The sequence below is a fragment of the Rhinolophus sinicus genome, linkage group LG15 (genome assembly GCF_036562045.2).
Source record: "Rhinolophus sinicus isolate RSC01 linkage group LG15, ASM3656204v1, whole genome shotgun sequence".
Lineage (NCBI taxonomy): Eukaryota > Metazoa > Chordata > Mammalia > Chiroptera > Rhinolophidae > Rhinolophus > Rhinolophus sinicus.
The window spans coordinates 49,847,449-49,865,568 of record NC_133764.1 but is presented as its reverse complement, the minus strand read 5'-3'; the positions used below and the strand labels follow the sequence as shown (position 1 = coordinate 49,865,568).

Below are 18,120 nucleotides of genomic sequence, written 5' to 3'. Positions count from 1 at the left end.
TAACTTTAACTTTTGTTTTCAAATCTGTAACATAGTAAAGGATCAACATATATTTATGTTCCTAATTAGGTTGGTGTTGTGTGTTTGTGTGTGTGTTTAGATGTTTACAGAAATTTACACAACTTGGGGTGTTCGACATTTTTCTTCCACAGCAGTTGGCCCATATTAGCTAAGCAGCCATGATCTGGTTTGTATTGCACGGTCTGCCTTTTTTTAATTTCTTCTCTAGGGTTTCTTTCTCCCCCACCTCCCCTTCTTATTTCTGTTCTTCTGGTCCAGTGAACACTGCATATAGTACCTTCTGTCTTAATGTGCTGGCATGATGCTAGACTTAGGCATGGCAGTAATTGATGACGCATGTGATAATGCTGCAGAGGGAGAATTCACATCTGATGTACTGAAAACCCAGTCTTGTGTTTTGACTTAAGGATAAAATGCCAAGCCCACTTTGCTCAGTTAAAAATCAATGAAGTTTTTGCCTTGTTCTATATCATCTTGGGAACTGTCACAAGGCAGAATTTTACAATGAAATCTGTAGGCTAGCTAGATTAGTATTTTGTACTTGAAAAATAATTTCATTTTTCTATTTTAATTTAAATGTTTCTTTGGGTCAGAGTTTAAGAACAGATAGCTGTCAGAAGGCCCAAGTACCATATTCTACAAGGTACACGGTTGGTTAATATTCTTATACAGCTATAATTCTTGTCGGTACTCTGACTCAATAGTTGCAGGAAATTTAATTAGACTACATTTGCAGCCTAGTCATTATCACTATACTCAAGAAAGATTTTTTAAAAGCAGTAAATTAAATGATATTTAACATTTTTTAAGCCTTCTTTATGGCTACATTTTAAGGTTTTTAGAACATTCATTCCTTTGGCATGTGAGACTAGTAGTGTTTTTCCCTCTCACACTGTCCAGGATTTTTTCAGCACATATACAGGGAGAACGCTATCAGAAGACAGTCTGACTGAATAATTATTGTTGAGTAAATCAGTTAGTAGGAGTGGAATTGAGAAATGCCTTATTTATCAAATAATGTCTTCTCCACTTAAAAATAGCAAATGATACAGCACTCAGACTGGATATTTAATTTTTAATAAATAAGTGTATGTTCATATATATATATATTAATAAATTATACTTCTAATATAAATTCACTCCCGAAATACATAAATATGTGCATTATTTGTGTTGTGGTAATTTAGGTGTGAGGAAGAGGAGCTTCATAGTCTATATTATGTTAGAAGTGGGACACAAAATATAGGAGGGATTTTATTTCTGTTACCAAACCATTTGGGTATAAATTTGAAGTTTTTAAAGAAACTCCTAAAATGATTGGCATTAATGTAGACAGTGTGGTTACCCCCCTGCCCGCCAAAAAAGAAGTGCTTTATAACCTAAGGAATGCCCACCTAATAAGTATATATTAGTTATATGACTGACCGGCTATATTGAGCTGTCTTGGTCTTAGGGGGGAAATGGTTGCTTCTAACACACAGAAAGAGTCTCTGCTGAATTAAAATCTTTCTCTGCAGCAATATCTATTGAGAGGTGCTGACTGTTTTGCTACAGCATGCAACTCAAAAGTGGCTGGAAATATGCAGCTTTGGGAGTCTACAGATCATTGCAGGAGCTAAAGGTCTAGTCATTTTTTTTTTTAACAAAGGTAATCTGCAGCAGCTGGTAACCGTGGAATTCTCTGCACAGGTTTGTGCCAAGAATATGCCTGTGTGAAGGGTTATTGTGAGTATAGGATTAAGGTCTTTATGTTTTGTAATAGGGTAAATTTGTTGCAAACCAGCAAGATGGGAAATGAGATACAAAGATGCAATAATGCATTATGCTTTTAGTAAACTTCAGAAGCTTAGATTTGTTAGTGAGATGACACAGGTATTTCAGTTTCAGTGAGGAAATACTGAAAACATGTCAAAATCGAGCATTTGTAAAGTATTTCATAATCTTTAGTATAAAGTTTAATTTCCCCCACTTTATTTCAACCAACCAGATACCTTTCAGTAAAATTTCTGGTTAAGAATAAAACACCATTCTAAGAAAATTATGGAAGAATCACTACACAACTTGATTATATGAATTAAAGAGAAAGTGTTAACATTTTACCTTTATTACAAAAAGCTTTTTAGAACTTGAATTTTAAGTTATTGCTTTATGAGATTTTTAGATCCCAGCTATAATAATTATGACCTCCACATACTTAAAGATAAAATATTTAAAAAACAAATAAAACTTAACCTAAAGCCATAGGTAGCTCAGTCAAGGATTCCACCATAGTTGCAAGAAGAGGTTGATGTGATTTAGGTAGGATATGTGGTCCTTTATGACCTTTACCATAGAAAGAAGATGAGAAATCAGGCAGGAGAGTGATTATAAGCTATACATAAGTCAAAATGCCTGCATCATAAACTTTAAATATGCTGTCATTGTTGCAGTTGGAAGTAAAACTACCCATCAATCATTAGTTGGCCTTTGTTCTACCTGACTGATTAAAATCCAATCTTTATAGTTGTCAGGTTGACTGAGCAGGTTTTAAAAATTAATGTAAGTTTTCAAACTCCTGTGGCTGATGTTTACTTTGCTCATCTAGAGATTTAGAAGTGTATGTGTAATTGGGTTTTGTCCTGTTACATATCTGTTTAGATCTGTGGACTCCACTAGTTCCAAACTGTAACTCTGTAAGACTGCTGATTTGACATTTAGCAGTGACCATATGTGGACTGCACTATAAATAATGTGCTTCTTGGAGCTGAATGGTGTAGCATTACTATATGGCTTTTCTCTCTAGTCTTCATTGTGTCATCTGTAGTAAGCTATAGATTTTTCGTTTGGGGAATTTTTACAACTTGTTTGCATGGGTTCACCTTAGTAGCATTTGGTTTTTGCTTATAGAGTCTATAATACACAATCAGCAAAGCTTACAATCCACTCAAGAGACTTAACCATGTTTGTCACTGTTGACTATGAGCTAAATGGTATAAATTGAATGTGGCTGTCAACTAAAAAAATATTCAATGTGGAATTAATATTCATCCAGTCCTTGACATAATTGTAGGATAGTTTTCTCTTGAGGCTTGGCAGACTCCCTCCCATTACACAGATTGGTGGTGCTGTTGCCAAAATGATCATTGTTACTGTGAATGATACACAGCTTTATGGAGCAGAGAACAGGTCCAGGGAAAGTTTTCTACTTGATAATAAATACAAATGTTGAGGAATGACTGAAACAGTAATGTTTTGGGTTTGTTTGTTTTTTTTTGCTGGTATTGTGTTTTCAGCATATTGATAGTTGTTTATAATATACCTTTTTGCTTTCAAAGATCTTACTTAAAAATGATATCCTCACACATATAATAGAGGGGAACAAAGGATAAAGATGTAGCATTTTTATTATACATTTAAGTTTAGAAATGGGGGAGGGAGGAGTAAAAGCCAGCTGAGGTAATCTAGGTTTAAAAAGTTTGGGTTCATCTCAGCTTCATGGTTTAACCAGAATTAAGAACTTGATGCCTAACCAAAGAAAATGCCACGCTGCCACCATTTTGGAGTCTTGATCACAGAGAATAACAACTAGATTATGAGAACTCTTTATGAATCATGTGGAAAACCAGCCTTTTGCCTACCTCCCATGAGCAAAGTTCAGTTGCTTTATTGATTATTTTAAAATTAGTATTTCCCTGCAGTTCTTCATTGTGCATTTAAATTATAAACAGGCTGTTAGGCTGTCATGCCCCTTTGTTAGTCATAAACCAGACTTAAAAAAGAAATAATTTTCTATTTATTTTTGATTCTTTGAGATTATAATTAAACCACAAATTACATATTTTATTTAAAAATTAAAAAACTAAAAGATTTTAGTCACTATTATAATGACTGAAATAGTAAATTGTTAGAAGTAAAGGTAGTCCTCATTGCCCTTGTTATATCTAGATTGCCTGTTTGGACAGTAAACTGCTTGCTTACTCCTTACAGTTATAAATAACATCCGTGGGAATAATTGGCAAAGTCACAACCCTAAACAGAGGGAATAGATTAATTACTTCCACAGACTGGCCATTGGGTCTCTTGTTCTTTCACAGTGAAAGTTCAATGAACGTTTTGGTCATTTCAGAGGTAGACAAGTCTGCTTTGTTTTACTTTGTCATAAGGTAGTTTGGTGTGCATTTCTTGTGTTACCCATCATCCTTAAACCCACTGGATTTTTGATGAATGTTTATAAAACTTTTTTTCTTCTTTTTTTGGTAGGAAAAGGGACCATACTGAATGCTAGCCCTTTCTGCAGAGTCACAGAGCTGCCTTTTTTCCTCCAAAAGCAGGTAGTCTGGAATGATAGGAAAGGTCCAGATTTTCTGTATTAGTCATTCGCTTAATCTAGGAGATTGGTGAGGGAAAGACATTCTGGGATATATGTCTCTTGTTTCTGTTGCCTGTGTTATAATCACAAGGACATAGAGTAGCGTGTGTTAATAATTTTAACATAGTTCCTGACATTTCATTCCCTGTTCATACTTGGGAACGTAGATTTAATTAAAGAACAGTTTTCACCTCAAGTTTTAGAAGAGAAGTGCCACTGCCATTTCGTATCAGTAGCTTTTTTGAGAAGGTGACAGCCATCTTGAGTGGTTTTGTAAAAGTGGTGCTAATGTGTATAACCCTAAATTTTTCTTTTTTCTCCCTTTCCCTTTAACATTTGCTTTTCCTTTCACTGTTGTCAGCCACAACACGCTGCTCTTGAACCTCTCAGCTGGTCTTGACTCGTGAATTTACTTATGCTTTCACTCTTTAATAAATACATTAATTGCAAGCAGTGAATTGAAAACAAGACAAAAAAAAAAAAAAAACGACCATTAGTGAATGGACAGTTTCTTACTTTGTGTTACATTTAACTGTTCTTTTGACAGCCCAGTTTTTAAAGCCAGGTTCGTATGGAAATGCTTTCACTCCACTTGCACTGCTTTTGGAAATAGCATACTGCTTCATCTGTCTGTTTATTTTAGTGCATTCATAATATAACACAGTCAGCATAATGTCTCATCTCCACTTAGCCAAAGATTGAGTTTTCTTTAAAAAAAAAAAAGGGGGCAGCAATTTTTGTCAGCATGGTTTAATACCCTAAATCTCGGTGCCAAGTATAGTTATAACATTAGTCTATTAAAACATTAAACAATAATTTAATCAATCATATAATCTTAGAGTTATTCTGCTATCTTTGTCCTTTCCATAGTTATTCAGTTGTAGGAGTTATGATATAAAATAAGGATTTTATGTACAGGTAAGTTCATTTTCATAGTATAATAAAGGCCTCTTTACCTTTTCATTTTTTGTTAACATTACTTGTATTGAGATTTTTGTTTATTTTTTTTTTTTTACAGTAAGTTTATTTATAAATACTTAGGCACTCAGTACTGGTTAAGGGGATGCTTTTCCTGACAGTTCATTTGGAAGGAGAGAAGGGAAGAAGAGGCAACATTGTTGGGTTAAGTATTTATGATGTTTAATAATGTGGAAGTCATCACCTGGGATTACATATAACCTTAGCATTTTCTAATTCTTTCAGTTCCTAGCAAAAAATAATTTCTACTGACCTTTTGTGCACCATAATGATTTTGTATATATATGTTTAAAACAGTAGTGTCCTTTGTTTTAGAAAAAAGTTTTTCATTATCTTTTGCCTTATTTTTGTTTTTAAAAAAGTATCCTCATCTCCCCCCTCCATCAATGAAATAATCAGCTGCTCAGCCCAGTTTTCCAGTTTGCATGCTGTCATAAACTTGTAGAAGGAAATTGTCCTTTGTTTTTTTTGTTTGTTTGTTTGTTTTTAAAAAACAGCATCGGAGAGAGAGGCTTAATCTTCCTCTTCTAACTTATGTCAAAGAAGATAACAGTAAAATAATTTTTTTCTTTCCTCTATAACTCCAAAGAGCATTTTATCATTGATATGGAGCTAGAAGATAAAAAGCAGTTTAATAGGAGATGTTTAATTTCAATACAGAGATTTATGGTTTTGTTAGCTTTATAAATTGATTTCAGGAACTAAGATTATTTTCAAATGGTGATACCAGATTAATAATACAAATTACACTTTAATACCTATAGATCACTTTGTGTTTATAGTTTTTAAATGTCTTCCTTTGCATAAGTAGTGTCATTTTACCTGATACAGTTAATGGTTATTTAGTGTTGTCTCCATACTGGACAGTATTTCTAAAAAGCAAAGAATTGGACAAAGGTCTGCAGACGTTTCTAAGATCTTGAATCCATACACAAAAGCTGACATTTAATTGTTGTTTCTGGTGTCTTTTCATACAATTTACATTGAAATATCTTTTCTAGTGTGCTCCTAGGAAGATGAGACATTATGTTTATTGTTTTTTTTTCCCCCTACATGCACTAATGGTTCTTTACTGTTAACTTATTGCTAGGCCTGTTTCATTCTAACATTTTAGCATTTTTGTTAGATTACATGTTGAAATGCATCACTCAGTCTGTGCTTGAGCTCATTTTATTTTTCTGTTTAATCAATTTAATTTCTTGTTTTACTAACCTCACTGTTTTTTCAGTTTAATATTGGCTGCATGCTAGTTAAATATTTATAATTTTTTATATATATATATAAAAACCAATCAAGTCTAGCCTGGATTTTGCTCTGATTGTGTTTTCATTTCTAGTGGTGGGGCAGTCTTACACTTACAACTTACTTTGTATCATGAAAGCCTGACACAAAAAAAATAACTAAACACAACATAGATTTTCTTTAAAAAAATCTTAAAGTGGTGCTGTCTAGGTGGTGGATATGATTGTATAAGTACCTTGATTTTATGCCTTTTTTAATGTTAGTTTTAAACTTCATAAATGTATTCTTCCCTCTTTTCCCCTTCCCCTTTTTCTCCTTTTTAAAATGTTATGTACAAAAGTTGCCCAGCACACCATCAGAAAGGACCCTTACCCCCTATGTTCCATATAAAATACTAGTCAGCATTTCTTTTACATGAATGCCCCTTTTGTTGGGCACATTTACCCTACTATTAGCACCTTTTTTGCATGCATATATGTAGAATTATCTCTTGCTCATCACCTGTTTTAAATGTCACTAGGAAGGGAAGAATATATTATTGGAATATTTTTGGTTTGTCTCTCTGTTCTGTCTGTTAGGATAATATTGGACATCGCTTACTCCAGAAACATGGGTGGAAGCTGGGCCAGGGATTGGGAAAATCTCTTCAAGGTAAGTTTTTTAAATGTATCAAACAAGAAAAAAAGAAAGAAAGAAAACAATGGTTTCTGATGCAGATCTTGTGCCTGAATGTATTTGTTGTCTTTTAAAAGAAGTGTTTGGGTTCTTTTCCCCCTTCTCCCCCCCACTCCAGGGCAGTCTTGTTTTTCCTATAACTGTATTTTAACTTACTATTAAGCTAATAATTTGTAAGAGTAAGCTGCTGTGTCATGAATACTTTCTAATCAAACATATTGTGTATGGCTCAACCTGTTCTAAATTGTTTTGATGGAAGTGATGGGTAGATGGAGTAAAAGAAATACATAGTATCAGGGTGTGCTTTGTATCATTTAGTGATGTACTGTGGCTTTGGTATTATAAAGGTAACCATTCAGTAGCAGAGTTTAACTCTCCCCGCCCCATATTCTCCTTGAAGCTGGTTATTGCCTTGGCTCTTTTTCTCTGCAATCAGAATCCATGTAGTAGTAGAGAGAAAAATTAACCCATATGAAACATAAAATGGAAGCAGAGGTTTCCTGTGGCTCTGAGCAGAGAAGCCATTTCTCAGTTTCAGGTCATGGGCTGGAAAATGTATGACTTAAAGTTTTCATTGCATTAATTTTTCCCTTTATACTAATCATTTGGATAAAAACAAAATGCTAATTATTTCTGCTTCCAAGTTCTTGCTAGTTGGAAACCAATCAACTCCATTCATTTTTTAGCTCCCTCACATTCAAGAGCTACTCATTCTTTGCAGATGTCAACACTATCCTAGAAATGATGAGAATCATTGTATTTTTACATCAGGTCATAGAGGACCTCATTTATAAAGGGATCTTTGGGGAGAGGTGTGCTACTGTTGACTCTTTGCATTTTCGAAATGGATTTCCATAATTTGAATGGGAAGTCTTAATTTCAGGTGTGTGTGTGTCTGTTAAGGGATACAAGAGGACAGGGCATGAAGCAAGAGGTTTCAGCCTTTAAAACTTGCTTTTTAAGTTATACTTCTACAATTTCTATTCAGTGGTGACACAAAGGAGATGTTTAATAAATATATTTCAAATTATTATCTATTAGTAAGCATTAACGTATTTTGGGGGGAGACAGAAAGATTTGATTATCATTAAACTTGTTTTCCCAGTGGCACAAGAACTCATTGCAAACAACTCAAAAAATACAATAAAGAGCCATTTGTATGGCATAGACTACAGGTTTTTGTAATAGTCTGAGACAGAGGGTGATCAGGACTGAAATAGAAATGACTTCTTGACAGAATCTCTCCGAGTGGTTTGATTATAAGTGTTGGGTTGAATTGAATGGAGGTGATTGCTCAAAAGGAAGTCTGAAGACTGGGTTTGGTCTTTCCCTGCTATTTGAAACATCCTTTTCTATTCAGAGATGCCTGGAAGCATTGTGAGTTGTTACCCTCTTAGTTCAGGCACACAAGGGAGTAGTAGAATTTGGGGGCACGTCCACAGGGCTAGCAAATCTGTTTGAATCCCAGAATTTTTCATTATAAGCATCAGAACAACTAGAATCTGCAGAATACTTTAGAATTTTGGTTCTCTTTAAACTTTGAGCTCTTTGAAAAGAGGAATTGGGTTTTTATCCATATTTTACCTCCATCTCCATGGTAACAGGTATATAATAAGCACTCAGTAACTTCATTATTCATTTAAAATCCAAGGGAAGTTTGAAGCCCATCTTTTTTTTTTAACTGTGATAAAAAACACAACTTAAAATTACCATCTTAGCCAGTTCAAAGTATACAGCTTAGTAGTGTTAAATTCACATTGTTGTGCAAAGCCCATCTGTATTGAGGCTAGTACAGTGTCTTCACACTTCAAGAAGGATGGAACTATATTCTATTGCTAACATTAAGGGCTGAGTTTAATTGTCTTATAAATGGCATTGTGCTTTCTCTTACATTATTCTTTCTTTAATACCCACACGATTTGACCTAGAATTTAGCCACATTTATGGCATATTGAGGTAACTCATGATAGATTTTATTCCTTGTAACAAACCTTTGCCATAAAATAATCATTGAAGAAAGCCCTGTTGCGCTAGGAAAATAATAATGCCACCTTAGTGTGGCATAGACTAATCACCACATAGAATTTCTAGGCTCACGGCTTTGTAAATTCTTTGTACTTAACTAGTTTACTGTCAACTTTCAGTTCTCCTTTTTATTTGACTTCAGGGCTCTAACATTTTTAACATTTAAACTTGATCTCTTTGGGATTTTTTTGGTTAATATTTAAAATTATTTTGACCCAATGCAAGGTTTTTATAGAGTGCCAGTTCTTGGAGCTACAGTGCAGATATCTTGTCACAGGATAGATTGGGGCATAGGGCATGCTGGCTCTAGAACGAAATTATCTGTGGCAGGATAGAAAATTGTATTTTGTAAAGTGAGTTTGTTTTTGTACTTGAATTTTCCTTATTATTCAGCTTTTGTTCTCCCTTAGTATTTATTAAAATATTTCAAAAGTTAAAAAATAAGAGTTTATATTGTGTGTGGAGGATAAGTGATTGCTAGTATTAAAAAAAACCTGTAGAAAATATATATTGACAAAGTGTCTGAAGGAAACAAAACAAAGAAAGGCCTGTTGATAAGAAATATTAAGGATAATTGCTTATTGTAGAAGCAGAGGATGTGTTTTATTTGAAATAGAGAGGCAGTGAACGACAGTTGTATTTTGTGGCAATTGGACTGGATTTGGTTCTTGAAATTGTTTTATAACTTTCTGGTGGCTTTGAAAAGGAATGGAATGTAGCTCAAAATCTGCCACGTTTAGTCAGTAATAGTTGTAGCCCAGAAGTGAGCCTAAACTTCCTTTGTTATATTGTCTAAGAGCTACTTGATGATTTGGCTGATTTTTTTTGGGTCACAAACAAAAGTTCAGCCCCTGAGACAAAGGAATGGTGTCTGATACTGTTTCATATCTTACTCTGTCTGTAAGGTACAATCAATAAGACAATCAACAAATATTTATTGAGCTAATAATATATTCATTCTGGGTATACTGGCTGTGAGTATCGTAAGCCATGGACAAATAGATAAGACATTGTTCCTGTCCTTTAGGATTATTTTCTAGTCTCCCAAGTCTTTTTTTCTTTTTTTTTTTAAATTGGGGAGTATTGGGGAACAGTGTTTCTCCAGGACCCATCAGCTCCAAGTTGTCCTTCAATCTAGTTGTGGAGGGCGCAGCTCAGCTCCAAGTCCAGTCATCGTTTTCAATCTTAGTTGCAGGGGACGCAGCCCACCATCCCATACGGGAATCAAACCAGCAACCCTGTTGTTCAGAGCGCACGCTCTAACCAACTGAGCCATCCAGCTGCCCCATTTAGTCTCCCAAGCCTTGCTTTTGTTTAACTACTATTGACCTTTGAAGGTTTCTTGAGGCCAGAAACCATGTTTTATACTTTTATGTATTTCCTTCCATGCTTTGAGTTAAGTATGTGATCATTCTGAATATTTGACAAATTGCTTCAAGTTCCTTTAGAGTAGGGATTCTCATTTATTTTTGTGTAAAAGTACTTGGTGTAGGGTATGAAGGCACTGTGAGCAGCGTTGGGTAACAAAATCTAGGTTTGAGTTTGGTTCTGCCATGTAAGTAAAGGGACAAGTTGCCATCACTGAATTATTCTTAGCAGCAAATGGGAATTAAAATCTCCACCCATCTTCTCAGAGTAGTTATTAGGATGGAGTAAATTAATGTAAGTGAAATCACTTTATAAAAACTGTAAAATGCTTTATAAATGCTTACTGTTGTTGACACCTTTATCGTATAGTGTATGTTTAGATATTTTAAATGAATTGGAGATAATGCATCTTTAGGTCTTAATCAGAAACATAAGTGTCATAAAAATCATAAAATAGAGAAGCCACTGTCTTGCTACTCTCTATTTCCCAGAATTTATAACATTAGTAGCCAATATGCTTAATAAGAGCTAGACATCTGATATCCGGATCTGTGCTTTTAATGCCATTTGCGTTTTAGTTTTAGGATCCCTAAACCGCTAATTTCTAGCTCATTAGGTACCACCACTTCTGAGCCTAACTTATGGTATATGTAAAGAGCCTCAACCACTAAATAGTGATGTTGGGACAACTGGATAGCAACCCAGATAAAAGAAGTTGGATCCCCACTGTCATACCCAAAATATATTCTTGATGAATAAAATATTTAAATGTTAAAAAATGAAATCATGACATCATTGGCATGAACAATGGGGTCATTATTCTTTTTAAAATAATCTTGGAATGAGGAAAACTTTTCTATTAACCCCAAACCCAGAAGCCATTAAAAAAAATAAATTTGACTGTATGTCATCATAAATAAAGTAAAAATAAATAACAATCTGGGGCAAATATCTGTAATGCCATTATACACAAAACAAATTTCCTTCATTTGTTTATCAGTGTGTAAAAGACAACTTAAATAGAAAAGGGGAAATGATATGAACACTTGACAGAAAAGTAATGCAAATGACCTTTAAGCATATGAAAATCTTCTCAATCCTTCTCATAATAGAAGTATGCATTAAACTATGAGATACCATTTTTCACTTGTTGGATTAGAAAAGTTAAAAAAAAAATTAGCCTGGTCAGATTTTGGGAAAAGAGGTACTTACATCATAGCCAGTGAGAATATAAACTGGTAAACCACTGTGTAGAACAGTTTGGTTTACTTAAATATTAAAATGCATGTATCCTTGAATCTAGCAATTCTGTTTCTAATTATCCTTAACTTGTAATTAAAATACACAAAATAGTATATGACTGAGGTTATTCATTATATCACTGATAACGAAAGATGGGAAACAGTCCACCATTTTCATTGATTCTAAGACTTTTTTCATATTTTAATAAAGGTAAACTCAGATGCATCGTATTAATGGCATTATAATTGGCAGAAAAAGCTGATAACTGAAAATAAGAGTAGGTTAGGGAGGACAAGAGAAATGTAGGTCCCCCAAATCACAAAGGTATGGATAGTCAGAATGGGTTAGTTGTACTTTGAGCTGGTCGAGCCGAAGGAGCCTATAATGGCCTGTTTCCTTCTAATTAGGTGAGCCTTGCAGTATCTATACAGTTGCCAAAGGCAAGCATAAATTTTTAGTAAGATACAGATTCTATAAAATCTCTGACCTTCTTAATGGAATTTAGTTAATTTAAACAAAAGATGCAGCTAAGTTAGTAAACAAAATTAGTCAGAACTGGCAGTCTGCAATAAGAGGTCTAGGTTTTATAGCAAGACTAGAAAGGGAAAGTGATTGAGGGAGAGAAAAAGGGGAAATGGTGAGCTCAGAGGCTATATAGACTACTTGTTTCTCAGTACAGAGATCGTCACATTTAAAAAATACATCGGAAGACATTAAATATATGTTAAATTCATGGCAAAATAGCCAGAAAAGAAGTGGCAATTTTTTCAAATGAAGATTTAGAATAGGTAAGTATAAAAGGCTATTTTATCATTCTAGTACCTTTTTTACTAAGAAGAGATAGAGTGAATCAGTTACAGAAGCAGATTGGACATTATCAAGGTAGATTAATTTAAAAGAGACACTCACTGGTGAAGAATTACATGGAATTAGTTGCACATTTGTTAAACACTTAATTTTGTTCAAGAGACCATAATAAAGAGCATACATGCCATTATAAGATATTGCCCTTACTTTTGTAAAATTTGCCATTTGTTTCAGGAGATAAGGAGGAAAAACCTTAGTAAATACTATAAGGGCTCAGGAGTAATGACTAGGGAAGACTTCACAGTAAAGTCTTAAGGAGGGAGAAATAAATACGCATCCCCAATACAAGGTGATTACATTTGGCAGAATATGCATGACTGGTTGGATCAGAGAATGCCTGTAGGGCAGTGGATACCCCGCCCCCTTTTTGCTGCCTCCCCCACCCCCCCACTCCGGTTCAAGCCATTGTTTCTCAGTCTAGTTGTGTAGGATACAGCTCCCTGGCGCATGCGGTATTATGATCCTTGCGCTTCCCCCGGCTGAGGCAGTCTGTCGCCAGGCGTTGGTCAGCCACTCACAGCAGCTCACGGCAGCTCTTGCTGGCTTCCAGCCGCTCACACTGGCTGCCGGCCACCAGCCACTCATGGCAGCACACAGCAGCCCACAGCAGCTCACGCCAACCTCCGGCTGCTCACGGCAGCCCAGCTCCAGGGAGAGCCGTTGTTCACAATCTTAGCTATACGGGGTGGCACAGCTCACTCGCCCATGTGGGAATCGAACTGGCGATCTTGGCATTAGGAGCACGGTGCTCCAACCACCTGAGCCACCGGGCTGGCCCTGGGCAATGGATTTTATACATTTTTTTAAAGCGTAAGAACCTCCCCAAATATATATATATATTTTAATTTTGAAACTTAATATATAAAAGTGAGGGGAAAACCACAGTTGTTTTGGTTGAAGTAGAGTTCTAGGTCTCTAGGAGTAGCTTGGAAACCATAACGATAAGGCAGTAATGAGAAATTGGTTCAAATAAGCACATATCTAGTACTTATTGAGTGTTTATTAAGTGCTAAGCACTTAACAAATACCTCATTTAATTCTTACAAGTGTGAGAGATTATTGTGATTGCCATTTTGTAGAAGAAGAAACAGGTTTAGAGAAGTTTAGTAAATAAGTTGACCAAGAATAAGCAACCAGTAAATGACAGTCTCAGAATTCAAACCTTGGTCTTTCTGACTCCAAAACCAATGCTGTTAAGTACCACACTGAATGTGGAAGGCTTTAAGGCGGCTCCAGTTTTGAACTGTATTTTGTGAGCCAGGGGCAGTTTTTGATCATAGAAGAGACACAGACTTTATAGCAAGAAATATTAAAGATAATTTAATCTAAAATTCATTTTACAGATGAAGAAATTTAGATTTAAGTTTCCAAAATGTCTTAGTGCTGAAATCCAATCCCAAATTCTCTGATTTGTGACCTATTGTTCTTTTAATTATGCCAACCAGGACATTTGTGGTAGAAATTCAGTACTAGTCTGGTCAAAGAATGTCTGAAGGTGAAGGTGGAAAACCATTTAGAAAGTTGCCTGGGTATGAGTTGATATGGGCCTAGAATAGAGTAATAGCAGTAGAAATGGAATGGAAGGTACAAATATGAAGGATGATAAAAGAAATCAACTATAAAGCACAATGTAATGAATTTATGCACGTGCCTGACTAGCAAGCCTTTTTCACTGGGTTTAATGTTAATCCTTTGTAATAGCTAGCATTTATTAAGTGTTTACTGAGTGTTTTCTTTGGTAGGTATCATTCTTATTTTACAGATGAGGACACTGACATTCTGAGCAATACTCTGCCCTAGATCTTATAACAAATAAGTGTTAGAATAATGGTGCCAAAACCTATGCTTTTAATCAATATGCTATAATGGATCTAAACTTTATATGGTGGCTCACTTCTGTGTCCTAGAAAGATAAGATGGTGGTGAGAAATGCAAGTACTACAGAATTTAAATATACAGTAGTTATTCTGGCCAAAAAAATGGATAGTTTTGAATGAGATTTTTTTAGTGCACTTGGAGTGATCATATATATTCTTCATGATTAATATAAATTTGTATATGTTCACTAGAAACTTAAAGCTAGATTGAGTGGTAAGAACCTTAGCCACATTTTTAGGGATGATTGGTAATTAATTTGTCTCCAGGGAGAAAGAAAATACTGTAACTTATATCTCATACTATAATTTCCTCCCTTATTTTTTCTTATACTTTCTCTTCTATGGTATTTTTAATATTCTACCTTGTATAATTTGTGTTTATGTGTCTCTTAACTTTCATTAAATTATAAACTCCTAAATGATAATAATTGTTATGCATTTACGTGTACCTCGGTTGTTATTTTCCAAATGTTTTTTTATTCTGCATACATTTATTGAATCCTTAGAATGTGCCGGATCTGTACTAAGTCTTAAAAGAGTTCAGGAATGAATACGATATAGCCTCTGCCCTCCAGAGGCTCACGTCTAACAGGGAGACAAATGTAACAAATATGTAATGCAGTATAATGATATCATAATTGTGAAGTTAAAAGTACTGTGGTGACTTAATAGAGAATTGAACGCTTAGAATTTCAATTTATTTCTTGAATGATTTAATAAGTGAAAGATCTCAGAGTGTGAGAATCAGGAAGCAAGCAAGTACATCACGTCTACCCAATTTTGTTAGTAGATATATGGACTCTCATTCTTCCATAAGAAGCACTGGTATTTTAAAGTAGGACCAAATAAATGTAAACATAGGAACATAAAATAAAAAGTGTGTTTTACAAGAAATCTATTTTATTAAAGAAAAGAACTTTTAAAAATGTCATTAAAAATGGCTGCCAAAATTTGAAAAAACGGGTTATACATTTAGAAAAGAGAACAAAATAATATTCTTTCATGTATAAATGTAGTTTATTAGTTTTAAATTTAGTCTTTTGTCTCTCACTGAATCTTCCCAAACCTGTGAAGTAGATAGCTACCAAATGAGAGTTACAGAGAAAAATCCAGTGGGAGCTCAGACGGCAGGAGCAAAGAACAGATTTTGGAGTAGGATTTGCAAACTTGGATACCTGTTGGGGCCAGGTGGTAACAAATCCAGTTAAATCCCACCAAGTGTGAGATGATAAGAAGTAGTGAGAACTAGCTCCTGCTCATGTGTGCCATGTAGGAATAGAGTCTCAGGTGTTGTCAGAGCTTCTGAACTTTTTAAAAGAAAGCAGAAATCCAGATTTTTGTGTGAAATTTCCTAATTGGTAAACGTTGGCTCAAAGTTTAAAATAATCTGGGATAAACAAAACAAAACATATGTTTGACCCACAGGTTACGACTTTGTGACCTCATTTGAAATTTGACCTGGGTTTAAATTTGAGCTCTGCAGCTAATAAGCAGTGTGACCTTGCTATAACAGTATACCCATATTTTAAAAGATTGAGAGGTGGTTTAGGGAATTCAACATGGTGATATATATAAGTTTTCTATACACTATCTCAGTTTCCTCTTCAATATGTAGAGTGGGAGATAATGCCACTTTATAGATTGAGAAACTTAAGTGTTTATCCATGATGAAACCACTAAAGATTGGAGGAGCTGTTTAATAGCATAAGTCTTCTGACTTCTACTCCAGTGCTTTTTCTATTAAGACTTACGACTCTCAACCTTTAGTGAGCAGCAGAATCACCTTGGGTACTTCTTAAAAATGTAGATTGCCAACCACAATTCAGCAGGTTTGGGGTGGGATTTAAGGAATTAACGTTTTAGGCAAGCTCCCGAAATAATGTGCTTTGGACTGTATGAATAAAATAGGCTTCTAAGAAAACTACCTTCATTATACCAAGCAGGGTTGACAGTTGATTCTTTTACTCATCCAAAATGTATTAGTGGGCTTTGGTCTAAATTAGTATAATACTATTTAATTTTCTTTATGATCACATCCTTGGCCTGATTTACATTGTTTCCTATCTTGTTACAAATGGACTTCTTGCCTTAGGTTAATTTGTGTGATTAAAATGAAACTGGTTTATGTAGAGACTGATTTCTTAGGCAAGAAAGTGGAATGTTCTTCAAAAATGAGCAATATGGGTGTATATACCGTGTTTCCCCGAAAATAAGACCTAGCCAGACAATCAGCTCTAATGCATCTTTTTTCTTTTTTAATTGGGGAATATTGGGGAGTACAGTATAGTCCTGGTATTATTTTACTATAATATAAGACCAGGTCTTATGTAATATATAATGTAATGTAATATAATAAAATAAAATACAATACCTGGTTTTATATTAATGTTTGTTCCAAAAGACGCATTAGAGCTGATTGTCTGGCTAGGTCTTATTTTCGGAGAAATACGGTAGTGATAGTGATTCCTTTGTAAATAGAATAGATCAATCAGGTGGAAATAGTTAAAAATATAAAAATTCACTAGTTAACTAATATTTGATAAATAGGAACTAAGGTGAGACAAAAGTGCTTTCAAGCTGTATGGAATCATAGACTGTAAAACTGGAAAAGAAAATTTCTAGGGATGACCTAAGATCTCTGGGCTCTTAGCAGAGACTTCAAAAGAAATAAGGGGATATTTGAGTAATTTTAATCTACGTGGCTTTCGAAATTTACTCTGACATTCCATGTGGACTTCGTCTATTACAATTTGACATACCATGGCTTAATGCTTCCAATTTAGTACAGATACATAGCGTGTTTCCCTGAAAATAAAACCGAGTCTTATATTAATTTTTGCTCCAAAAGGCACATTAAGGCTTATGTTCAGGGGGTATCATCCTGAAAAATCATGCTAGGGTTTATTTTCCAGTTAGGTCTTATTTTTGGGGAAACATGGTAGGTGCTGTTGTCTTCCTCCAGGTGATGATAATAGTAAAATAGTAAGCATTTTGACTATTTAATTTATTCAGTTTTGCTTAGGCTAAATTAATTTTCTTAGATGATTTGTACTATATGTTTAATTTGGACATGTCTAGCTAAAATTATTCTTTAAGTTCATTCTTTTGGCTTGGATTTAGTATTTGTGTAACATTGCTTTTCAAGCTCAGCAGTTACACATTTTGGAAAGGGGGCTTGGAGGGCAGGGCGAGAAGAGTGAAGGCATTAAGAAGTACAAATTAGTAGTTATAACATAGTCATGGGATGTAAAGTAAAGCATAGGGAATATAATCAGTGATATGGTAATAACTGCATATAGTGCCAGGTGGGTACTAGACTAGACTGTCTTAAATTATGTAAATGTCTAACCATTACTATACGCCTGAAATTAATATAAAATAATACTGAATGTCAACTGTAATTGAAAAATTTTAAAAAGGGAGAAGGTGAAGGGAAATAAAACAAATTTCTAGGTATAAGACAAATAAGCCATGGGG

General features: G+C 34.6%; 1 protein-coding gene across 8 annotated transcripts in view; it reads left to right on the top strand.

The window, feature by feature from the left end:
* Positions 1-18,120, top strand: part of GPATCH8 (G-patch domain containing 8) — a 79,413-nt gene that overhangs the window by 20,258 nt on the left and 41,035 nt on the right. For 2 of the 8 annotated variants that reach the window (XM_074319692.1, XM_019752270.2), the window contains exons 3-5: positions 153-187; positions 4,917-4,934; positions 7,168-7,240. Coding sequence is in view for 1 of the 8 variants with exons in the window: in XM_019752268.2 (XP_019607827.2) it covers positions 7,168-7,240 (73 nt within the window). In the remaining 7 variants the exon portion in view is untranslated. The remainder of the gene's footprint in view (positions 1-152; positions 188-4,916; positions 4,935-7,167; positions 7,241-18,120) is intronic. The other 6 variants (XM_074319693.1, XM_074319695.1, XM_019752271.2 and 3 more) reach the window with 3 other exon arrangements.